The sequence below is a fragment of the Oryza brachyantha genome, chromosome 5 (genome assembly GCF_000231095.2).
Source record: "Oryza brachyantha chromosome 5, ObraRS2, whole genome shotgun sequence".
Lineage (NCBI taxonomy): Eukaryota > Viridiplantae > Streptophyta > Magnoliopsida > Poales > Poaceae > Oryza > Oryza brachyantha.
In genome coordinates, this window is record NC_023167.2 from 11,456,765 (window position 1) to 11,469,192 (window position 12,428).

Below are 12,428 nucleotides of genomic sequence, written 5' to 3' on the forward strand. Positions count from 1 at the left end.
GCGGCGGGCTTGAATTGCGGCTGGGAGAAGTGGCCCGGCGGTGGTGTGTGGCCATTGCGTCGACGCGGCCTAGGCGGCGGCGGTTGCGGGCGACGTGGCTGCACGGCTCGGGCGCGAGCGTAGCCAGCGCGGCACGGCGGGGCGTTTCCGGCGCAACAAGACGGCGAGGGAGGCGCGAAGCGGGTGAGCGGCAGCGTTGCCCAGCTGCGGCGGTGGCGATGTGGCGCGGAAAGCGCGGGCGCGGTGGAGCGCGGGCACGAGCAAAGGCGGCATCATGGCGGCGAGGCAGCTGGAGGTGCACAGGAGAGGGAGACGGGGAAAAGAGGCAAGGGTGTAGGGGGGTATTTATAGGGGGAAGCTAGAGATAGATCTTGTTACCCATCTCCTATTAAAAAGGAATAGATAAGGTTTCAAGGGGATAAGATTTAGAGTCCTAATTAATTAGGAATAGATTTACCGTGAGGTGGAGGTGGAGATGCAGGGCTTGGAGGGGGAGGGGAGATCGTACAGGGAGGAGAGGTGGAGTTCGGCCATGGGAGAGAAAAAGGAAAAGAGAAAAAGAAAAGGGAAAAAGAAAGGAGGGAAAAAAGGAAGGAAAAGAAAAGAAATTGCCTCCAATTTTGCCGATTTTTATTTAGTTTATTAGAGCAAATTTTATTGACTGCAATTCAAATATAAATCATGTTAATGATTTAAAATGCTTTTGGGACATTTTAGAACATTCCGAAAAGCTTCCAATTAATTAAATTAATTTATTACACTGAGTTTCTCCTGAACTTTAATTAACAAATTATTTTTAATACATTATTTAATTATTTCTTGGCTTGGGTAAAACTCAGGGCGTGACATAAGACCATCCCAACAGCTCATCTATCCTATTCTCTATCCTGAAAATAGAGGATGAATACCACAAATTAAGCTTCAATAGAACGGTCATCCTATCATCTATTTAGATGTCATCCATATTAGAAGAGAAACCTTCATATTTAGATGATCTCTCCATCCTATATATTATCTCTATTAAGATATAGAGGATATCATATATGGATGATCCGATAGAGTATAAAGAGATATAAAGGATGAAAATGTTTTAGATGATCATCCAATCGAAGATATGAATGACCAAATTTAGATGAACTGTTGGGGATGCTCTAAGGCCTTGTTTGATTGGAGGGGATTGGACCACAACCCCCGTGAATTTCTCACCCGCGGAATACATCCCGGCCCTCAGAAAAATCGTTGTTCGGTTAAACCCATTTGGGGTTCTAGCTCGGTCCATCCCGATATTTTTTCCATTATGTTGACCGAGGAATTAATCCTCTCTATCGGTGGTGTTGGAAAAATCACGTTATCTTGTGTGATAATGGTAAAATCTCAACTTACTACTTTCTGTAAATCTCTACCAAAACGAACAAATGTTTTTAATGAAAGGGATTATGGAAAAATTGGAGATTCAAACCCTACAGGTATTGGGTGACAGGGGAGTGGTTCACCCAATCCCCTAGGATAGATTGCTCTTGGGGATTAAATCCCAACTAAACGAACAAGACCTAAAACATCACATCGAATCTTAGGACACCTAAATAGATCATTAAACATAGATGAAACAAAAAACTAATTACACAGTTATGTGAGAGATCGCAAGACGATCTCACCCTAGGAAAACGCTCTTGGATGGCCATTCTTTTCTCTTTTTTTTCTCTATTAGTTGTCTGATTAAAAAATATCTTTTCTTTGTTCTCCTATTTTTCTTCGATTAATTTTATAATTTATAACCCGTGAGAGATAATATGAAGACTTCTTTTTAAATTTATATATATATATATATATATATATATATATATATATATATATATATATATATATATATATATATATATATATATATATATATATATATATATATATATGAAAATTAGATCCTACTGCCAGGTGTAGCTACTCCCTGCACGTCCATGATGAAAAACATTTTCATAACTATTTCTGCTCTCACCCAACAGAAAATATAGACATTATTAAATCTCATGTAAAGGATACAACTACATGTATAGAGTTTGTACTTTCTTTCTATTGGAAGAAAGAAGAAATATGTATAGAGGTGTTTCTACACTTTAGACGTGAAGGGAGTAGCTACTCCTGGTAGTAGGATAGAGGCTTCATATATATATATATATATATAAACTAAGATTCAGGATAGACTAACAATACATATTATAATTTGTAAAATTAAGTTGGTCAATTTAACTAAGGATTGTTATAATTTTGATTAAGAAACAATGTTAATGGAATCTAGTTAAGAGACAAACCAAAGAAAAAAAAATAATGATATGATAGTTTGCCTTCAAATTATTTTCTTCTTTAGAAAACATTGATTCTCGACAGTGTCCATGTGCATCTGTTTGGAAACCCATCCTAGAAAAACCCATAACAAAGAAAAAAAAAACATCTTGATGGAACGGTGGATGACGGCTCCTAGAGGCTAGGCTGCAAGGGACCTTCGAGAACCTTTTCCAGGCTACCTATCTTCATTGTATTGTTTGTTTATGCCAAATATTAACTTTGGTGTTTATTTGTGTTGCCGGTACATATTTTGTGAGGTCGTCTCTTTCCATCTTTCTCTATTCGGAAATGTGTTAAAGAGAAACTTTATGGTCCTTGAGGATGTAATTTAAATATCAAATTTTGTTATATCTAGAGCCCCATATTTTTTTCTTATTATAAACATAAACTAAATGGCATATTAACAACTAAAAAAATTTATGTTCAAAACTTTTTATATAAATGTTTTTAGCGATCTAAAAGTAAATGCTAGAAAATAAAGTGCGATAAGAAAACTTTGAAATCAACTCCAAATTTTAGTTTGAAATTTAATTTTTTGTCTTATAATCATAAACATAAATATAAACAAAAATATGAAGGTATCGTTATTCAAATGTTATACTAGAAAATATGATAAATCATGTATCTTCTAAAGTACAAAGGTACAGTAAAATCATGAGTGTTGAAAGGTTACTCATGGATATTCACATCTGGTGCAGTGTGTGTTTTTTGTGTAATTTGATTCATTTTATGTCTTTGCAATCAAATTGATAGTCTAACTGACAATTCAAGAATCATAATGAAAAATTCATATTGCATTATTCCTAGCTGAAACCCCAACTGCTGTCGCCACCTCGTGATTTACAAGAATAATAATAAAGAAGAAGAATAGGCCAGGTTATATCACTCATTACATTCATACTACAAGTGTAGGATCGAGTTATGCAGCTGAAGATCACACCGTTGAAAAACAATAGCATAAGCAATGATCTTGTCAACTAGCAGAGATTCGACCGGTAGTTTAACTAACCAAGTGCGTTCTGATGCATATGCATGGACTACTCAATTCTTATACGCCATGACTAATCGGTACATATCCAGTTAGCTAACAATGAGTACAAGTTTGTCCGAACAGATACGCAGAATCTTATGACCCATTCTTTTCGATTTATAAGCTAAAACTAAATTTTTTTAACATTGAATTTTAATGTGTTTTTTTAATCATAGTTTATTTTTCGTCTTAGTTTTTGATCATATATATATATATATATATATATATATATATATATATATATATATATATATATATATATATATATATATACACACACTGCTTGGCTAGAAAAGTCCTCCCGGATAAAAAGAGTGTACTGGGTTGTCAAGAAAGATGGAAAAAAATCGTTTTCCACTGAGAACGAAAAAAAGAGAAGTAAATGCAGATATAGTTGCGTTCTATATATGACCGGTTTGGCCTAACCTTTTTCCTTGTAAACAAGTGCTTGGTGCAACTTGTTTGGTATATGGCGGGCCACTAGGATTTAGCATAAATTAATTATAAGATGGTCTCAGTTTCTTTTCTCAGGTGTAGAGACGGTCCTAATTTTTCTTGACTTTCGGCCTTGCAATTTGGGTTTTTCTGCGTAGTAGTAGGTTTTTCGCCTAATTTTCCACGGAGCTAGATTTTAGAATTAAATTGAGATTGGATATACAACTCTTGTGATTGTTTGCATTTACATATACAAAGTGTAGGTAACTATTCTATGAGAGGGCTGACTCTGGTGCATTACTGGTAGTAGAATTTAATCCATATAGTTGATCTATTTTTATTGGACGATTATGATTAAATTATACTACTAACAATATTTGGTATAGTAAAAATTTGAAGGACCATATCGTCCTTTTTATCGTGATCTTTATTAAAAAACAAAATTAAAAAATAATGTTAATCAAGTAACTAAAAAATATAAAAATACCTTTTTTCTACTGTTAGTATAATACTACAAGTAAAATACATCCGAGAGTTACCCTTCTACGAGATATTTCTTGCTTGGCACCAAATTATGCTCTCTTCAATAATTGAAAGTACTATTTGGTCTAGCGGTGAACCACATGATCAAAGATATACCTTGATCAACTCGGCGATGCAATTCTTATCTATTTTTATTTGATTAAAGTGGATTATTCTTTTCTACTACTCTTGATAATATGATAGATACTCCTGTATATATAGTTAGACGCATCATCTAATTATCATGCGTGCACTAAACTTAAAGCCGAAGTTGTTGATGACACATACCATACGGTTACATCATTACACATAATTTAAGATGACAAAGACGGTGACATAAAAGGCAATAGAAACGTATGGCTGCTACGTAGGGTCACCGGCAACTTATTGTGTACCATGCATATATATCAAATGTAATTAAGAAAAACTAACGAGGCTTGCATAAGCTACTGATTAATAACGGTTGGCTTCACAAATTCTTTTTAGGAATACTATTTTTTTCTCAACTTTTGCTTTTAGTCTCAGTTTGGTCTGGGAGAGACCATGATGTTCGTTTCATTGGACCATTAATTTGGTTTCTTCAGGCTGGTGATTTTAAATTGACAGAAAAAAACTCGGGACCAAATTAAATTAATTAGCCGCTTGTACATTTGTTGTTATGTATCTAGGTGGAGTACTATGAGTGCCCATCAATTGTGATTTGAATTTCATGAGCAAAATAAGATTATGAGTCCCAAATAATAAATTAACACATCTATCAATGGGACTCAGACAACAATGACCGTTGACACTACTATTAATGTTGTAGTGGCGTGCTCGTCATCTTTCATCTCCTACCTACGCCCACCTCATAGTTTATCCTTTAACTCTTCGTGTGGGGGATATATCATATATAGATGGTGATGAAATTGAACATTACTTAGAACCGCTAATATTCAGAATTATATATATATATTAATATGTTATTATATTTCTCCATTGTTAGGCAAATAGAATTATGGCAATACCGATCATAGGCTATGCGTTATGTGTTGGTGTATGAGTGGTTCTTAAATTTGTATGGGTGTGTCGTTTAAGTCTCAAATCGGCATAACCTCTTTGTGATCCTACGTGACGATAGGTGTGGCATGCCACATGGACATTGACATGGCATCATGACTCACTACCAAATGAGACCGGCTTAAAATGTTTTATATTCCTTTTTAAGTGGATCATGTTTGTCAGTGAGCAATGATTCCTCATACACTAGTACTATAATGTATGATCCTGAAAGGGCTATGGCAATTTAGAACTAATGTTATACTTTGATAAGTTTGGATATTTGAATGCGTATTTTGAGAGTTTGGAGACCCAGATGGCACATCCCTAAAAATTTAAAGATTGCTCGTGTACTTAAGTCATAAGGAAAGAAAAAAAAGGTTCACTTTTGATCTCTTTAACTATGGTGCTCCTCTTTTGCATATTGGAGGGATAAGCGAAGCGGCATATTTTCAAATAAAAATAATTTATAAATAAAATTTTTATATTCATGTTTTTAGCGATCTAAGCATCAAGAGGTTGGAAAATAAACTATGATAAAAAAAACCTAAAATCCACTCTAAATTTAATGTTAAAAAATCATATTTTGACTCATAAGCATAGGTATAAGCGAAAAGATGAGGGCGTACGTCTTTTGTCCAACTTTGGTTTAACAGAAGGGATCAAAAGTAAACATTTTTCAGAATCGTGAGAACAGAAGTAAACGGTTTTACAGTTGAGAGATCAATGTTAGACTAGAGCCATAGCTAAGGACCAAAATGGACTTCTCTCTTTAGCAAATATATACCACTTCGTCACAGCCACCAGTACAAACTCCTGATTGCATTCAGCTTCTGAAAATAAATAATCGCTTGCGTGTCTACTGCAAATATCGTAGTCTTAAATTAATTATTGAAGCTGATAGGGCTGAGATAAGAGGAGAAAAAAAGGAGCTAGCTAGCTAGGTACTCCAGCTCTCAAGAATCATAATTTCAGTGTGACTAGATTAAAGTTTTGCTACTGATTTTCTTCAGATCTTCAGAGATTGTAGATATTATTACTGATCCATGTTTAGGCCCTGAATATCTCTAAAGTTCATACGTGTTCATCAGTAAAGGATAGTCACTTTCATAATCGGTGAGACTTGCAATGATGTATATATGTACCTGGCTGGGTGAAAAAGGTGTTAAAGCTAAAGCTCTGATCGAGATATCTGATCAAAATTTCATCGATCTACAACTAACAAACATAGCAGGCAGGCACCAATATTTCTCCTCACAACCGATTCATTCATGCTATGTGCAGCAGCAGTAGCAGCTAGCTTGAGAATCTAGCCGCTTTATTAAGCAGCTAACATTAGTAGTACTTTTAGGTGAGCCTAAGCCATCAGGAGAGACCAGGCCAACGGTTCCAGTTAGCCATTCAAAACCATATACTACTAATACATATGTCTGTCAAAATCATTAGCTTAATGGTGTTGTTAGCCTGCCCCATAGAAAGTTTAATCAAATTGAAACACCCCATGCATTGGAATTAAAAGCTGGTATAATTAGTGGCAAGTAGCTACCAGTAAGATAATAATATGAGCATCCAATCAACTGAACTTGTTTGATTGAGTTGCTCTAGCAACCAACTCACTCAAAAAAAAAAAGAGAATAATCGAGAAAAAATAATAATATGCATCTACAATACAATAATTCGTTCTGTTATCAATCATATTTTTCCCTTATAGCCAAATTTTAAATTTTTAATCTTTACTTATAAATCGTTTAGAAGATATATATAAAAGTTTTGTTTATAAATTATTTCTCATTTACAAATATGTTTTTCAAAGAGAAAATATGACTCCTTGATTACTCGAAATTTTTGGGCACCGAATTATTTAACACCGATGCTTTTGTAAGTTGCGTAAGAAAGATCGTAGTGTAGAAGATCCAGCATACATGGATGGGGTGTACATATCTCTTCTAGTGGATGGATGACGCCGGATACGTTGCGCAGAGATAAGGCCCCATCCGAATTAGTGGCCCAAATCAATTTTCAGATTTAATTTAAATACGTAAATTTCTCCAGGAATTACGTGTGGCCAGGATTCTCTGCGGCTTCCAACAAAATGGCGCTCTCCCCCCCCGGCCGCGCACGTCGCTCTCGCGGCCGTACCCGCTCGCGAACCGATCCGGACCACCCGTTCGGGACACGTGTCCGGCCTGGATCGCTCCACGCCGTCGTGAACACGCGCGCGCAGCCATGCATGCAACGTGTGTGTTACAAAATGTAGTACTATTATTATTTTTTTTTCTCAAGGCGGTACGTGAGGCAAAATACCTCGACGTACGGCCGTATAATGTACAGTGTTACAATCTGTGTACGTACCGTACGTACAAAATATACCTCCTAAGTACGTACGACACACACGTACATGCATGTATAGGGCAACCTCTATATATAACAATAATAATAATACTCTAGGAAGGGAAAATTAATGGGGGCTAATTAGCCTAACCACAGCGTACGTACGTATTTGTAGCTGTAGCTTAATTCCCTTCTACTACACCGTAATCATACGGTGTATATATATACGTATAGCAATATAAAATACTATCGCGCACGCATCTGAGAGATGTGCGTACGTACACTTGGTATACGTACCCCCCAGCGGTCGCAAGCTCTGTACAGTACGGCAATATACGTACACGTGGCGCCTAGCTACGTACGGTATACGGGATCAGAAGCTGATGGGGTAGACGTGCTGCATGTTGGGGTAGAAGAGGCCCCAGTTCTGCTCGACGCCGGCGTCCTTCTGGTTCTCGTTGAACATGGAGAAGACGTAGGTCTCGATGGCGCCGGGGTGGCGCGGCGTGCCGCGGGAGACGTGGTTGATGAGGTTCTGGTTGTAGATGCGGGCGTTGGCGGGGGAGGCGGACATGCCGCCGGCGGAGGGCCAGCCAGTCTCGGAGACGACGAGGGTGACGCCGGAGCCGCCGTGCTTGGCCATGGCGGTGTAGAAGGCGTCGACGGTGGTGTCGAACAGGTTCTGGTAGCCGTAGGCGCCGTCCTGGACGACGGTGCCGGGGGCGGTGAAGAGGGCGTAGTTGACGTCGACGCTGCCCTGGCTGTAGGTGTAGGAGAAGTAGGGGTAGATGTTGGCGAGCAGCGGCGCGCCGGTGCGGGCGAGGAAGCTGAGGACGGGGCCCATGAACGCCTGGGACTCGCCGGTGAACTCGGCGGCGGAGGGCGGGCTGTACACGCCGAGCAGCGCCTGGGACACCGACGTGGTCACCTTGATGTGGCCCAGCCCCGCGGAGACCAGCGCGCCGCGGACGTTCTCCATCGCCGGGACCAGGCTCGACGTCGCGCCGCCGGCCACCTCGTTCCCGACGGCGACGTACCGGAACGACACCGACGGGTAGGCCTGGATGTTGTTCCGCACCCACGACGCCGCCGCGGCCGGGCTGGCGGCGAGGTTGGACAGCACGTCGTTCGGCGCCCCGACGACGACGCTGATCCCCGTGCCGCCGACGGACTGCAGCGCCGCCTGGTCCGGCGCGTACAGCCGCATCGACGTGATGCCGTTCGACCGGTACATCCCCACCACCGAGCTCGCCGGCGGCAGGTTGTTGGCGCTCATGCCGTAGCACACCCCGATCGCCTCCGCCTCTGCACCATCATCATCGTCATCACCATCAGTAAATATTCTCTTTTACTTTTTTTACACCAACTACTTAATTAATTAATTTACACTACTACTTAATAAATCTTTATAAAATTTCTTATGATTTTTACTGTTATGAACAATGCATAAGTACACATATCACTGTTCAATATTAATTATCTCATTATAAACTGGGAAAGGGGTACACGAAGCAAGAAAGGGCGGCCGGCTAGAAAAGTGACAGAATGCGATGCAAGTACTCTCGAGTATAGTACACATATATACACATCCTTTTGACTTATCATTTCGGATTAATAAATTTTAATCTCATGAAAATGACATTTAACTGAAATTTGTATGCACGCTTGGACTGACGCCGGTGCACGCAGCAGCTAGCCAGCTTTAAAAATATCGCTTAAATATGTTTCATTTTTTTTTCCTTCTCTCTAGTACCACTGGCAGACAAAATGGATGTTTTTAGCGTCGTTTTTACTGATGAAAAAAATATTATATAATTAAGTTGGTGTCAAGTGCACGCACACTACTGACGAGGAATAATGTTGTGTGCTTGCATGATGCCTCCTTGCTTAATTAATCAGTTGCTTGATTGCTGCAGGTTTCCTGCCTCTCTTTACTCTTCAGCTAACCTAAAGCTTGACCTAGTGGTCACTTGTCACTAAGAGTGTAAGAAATGCTAGCCTCTAGCTCGTGACCAACGGCGACAAATTAATCTTAAACAACGGGATCAACTTTGACAGTACTCCCAAGTGGTTGAGTTAATCTCTTAATCACTCGCTAGCTACTCACTCTACCAAACCCTGAAAATTAGGTCTAACAGTTGAAAACTCTCCCCTGATCACGGCATCATCCAATGAACTTTGGACTTAATTTGGAACTATATATATTATTAAGCTCGAGTAGTAAAATTAATTTCTAGCTAGGCTACAACATGTAGCATGTACTTGCACGCATGCATCGATCGATCCACTTGTCAGCTTAATTCGGAGATGGACCAGGAATGTACACATCAGCTAGAGAGAGAAATCAAGAGAGATGTGTTCATGGAAGGGGTTTGGTCCAACGTCAGCAGCACGACCGTTGGATAGTCCACGTAAGGTCGATGTGGCTAACTAACCAAAGCAAAGCATAATCAAGCTAGCTAGCTAGCTTGTTAATTAGAGACCACCCGTGTGCTAATAGTCTTAGTGCAAGTAATGAGATCGATGCAACTAACTCAAGAAACGTACATGTCTAATTGAATGAAGCACACCACTGCTATATACACTAATTGCTCCAGTTTGTCAGGTCACATGTACATATATGTGCTTTACGACAACAGATGCAACAACATATCCCTATTAATTTCTGGCTGTGTGTCATGTGTTTACTGATATATTACGGATGCATGTATATATGTTAGTTGCATGCATGTATGTTGGAACAAGCTAGACTAGCTGTCTAATTCAAATATAGTACGACATTAATCCATCGTTAGATATTGTTAGTGAGTTGGTTAGTTACTAGCTACTAGTGAGTACAACATGCATATATCTTACTTAAAGAATGGAACAGTGTTGGGACAAGATATATCTGTAGGTGTTTGTGTCAACCTGGAGGACCATTGGACTGGCAGGTGCCATATCATGCATCACTTGAAAAAAATAAGATGTCAAGCGATAGATATATGTAGAGAGAGAAGACTACAAGACAGATAATGAGATATGGTGTTTGGGCTTTGGGGGGTGGTTAAGCAGTAGTTGCAACCGAATCAAATAGAGATGGGCATGACTCGTGTCAACAATGGCCAAAAGGGATCGATCAAAGAGAGAGAGAGATAGAAAAAAAAAGGTACATGTGAGAGAGATAGCACTTAACCAAAAAAAATTAACTTTGATGCATGGCAAAAACACAAAAAAAGGCTATGTATCTTAGCCTAACATGACACTTGATGAGAGATGTAGAAAGATAGAAAGAAAGATGTAGCTAGGCAGGCTAGCTAGCTATGTGTTGAAACACTCTAAAGTTCCAAAAAAAAAAAAAAGATGTGTGCATGGTCAGGAAGCAACTGTGAGATGACATGCATGCACATACAAGACCAAGCTGCTAGGGCACCAAACATGCAAAGACTTCATCTGCAAGATTGTTAGTTAATTTCTGTACGAAATGTGCCTTTAAGTGCTAGCTGCTAGCCAGATACATCCCTTTCGATAAGCACAGTATGCTCTCCCAAGATACTAGCTAGCTTTTTGCTTGCAGAAACTAATTACTACTCGCAGTAAACAAAAAATTTCCTATTAATTCAACTGCAGTAAATATATATAATCACATACTATATATATTCTTTTTTGGTGAGGTACCACCACTCAAGAAAAGGATATATATGTATCTCTCTTTGAGATGAGAACGACGCGATGAGCAGAAATTCAGAGAGGTGAGTCATCAGAAAGATGGGTCTTCAAAATTGAGGTTTTTCTTGATCTTTTAGAGAAAGTGATTGATGCGATTTTTTTACTGGTTCAAATTAAGACGATCGATCGATGGATCGATGCGTGTGAGTGATGGGGCAGAATGAGACGGCACGACGCCGTTGTTTCAATTCAAAGCTTAATTAACCCTTGTAGCAGCAGGAGCAAAATTAAGCAGGCAGACAGAATAATTAAACTCGTAATATGAAAGCGACAGGCACCGAAACTGCAGGGAAGAGTATTTAACGAGAGACCTAATAATAAGCTAACGAGAGTTGTTATCTCTCTGCATGACCTTGTTGATGAACACGATGTATATCTGTGTGTTTGTGACCCTTCAGTACTGTGTATTACTATTGTGCTATCCATCAATCTCTGTAGCTATCTATAGCTAGCCCATTATTCTACCACTAATATTAATTTTCGTTTTAATTAGTTTCATAATCCTTCCATCCATGCATGCATGCTTGACGTGCATGAACGAAAAAAAAAAAACCTTTTCTGATGAACAGAACTAGAACCTACGTGCCTAATCATAATTTTTCAAACAACAAACATTCAAACAAAACACAAAAGAGAGAGAAAGAGAGAGAAAGATGGAGAGGGAGATAGAAATTCACAAGAAAGAGGGGGAAGGAAAAGGTTGGAATAATCACTTTGAGGGATGGAGACAAAGGCACCGAGGAGCAATGCGAGAGCGAAGAACATGGAGGCTACACCTTGCCTAGCCATTCTCTCTCTCTCTAGCTCTTGCGTTGTGTGTGTGCGTGTTGATGCTAGCTATTAGCTGCAAGCTTAATGAGCTGAACAACACGCCTCTTCTCGCTGGGTTTCGTTGCTGCTGAGACAACCACTGCCTGCGAGGCCCTCCCTTATATAGATGCAGAGGAGAGAGGGAGAGAGCCAAATTCCAATCTCTGCCACTTGTAGCTGGCCCAACGTCCGTCGTTTGTCCCCAGCAACATTC

At 39.5% G+C, this 12,428-nt stretch overlaps 1 protein-coding gene across 1 annotated transcript; it reads right to left on the minus strand.

The window, feature by feature from the left end:
- Nucleotides 1-7,607: 7,607 nt before the first annotated feature.
- On the minus strand, nt 7,608-12,321 carry LOC102708799 (lichenase-2-like). Its single transcript, XM_015837532.2, has 2 exons — nt 12,118-12,321; nt 7,608-9,001 (listed from the first exon to the last, which is right to left on the minus strand). The coding sequence occupies exons 1-2, from the start codon at nt 12,191-12,193 to the stop codon at nt 8,070-8,072; spliced, it is 1,008 nt and encodes a 335-aa protein (XP_015693018.2). The 5' UTR covers nt 12,194-12,321; the 3' UTR covers nt 7,608-8,069.
- Nucleotides 12,322-12,428: the final 107 nt, after the last annotated feature.

Bases quoted from the DNA above. Each gene is read 5' to 3' on its own strand.
- LOC102708799 (XM_015837532.2), bottom strand. From the start codon at position 12,193: ATGGCTAGGCAAGGTGTAGCCTCCATGTTCTTCGCTCTCGCATTGCTC. The intron at 9,002-12,117 runs GTGATTATTCCA...ATGATGGTGCAG, and splicing joins CTTTGTCTCCATCCCTCAAA to AGGCGGAGGCGATCGGGGTG.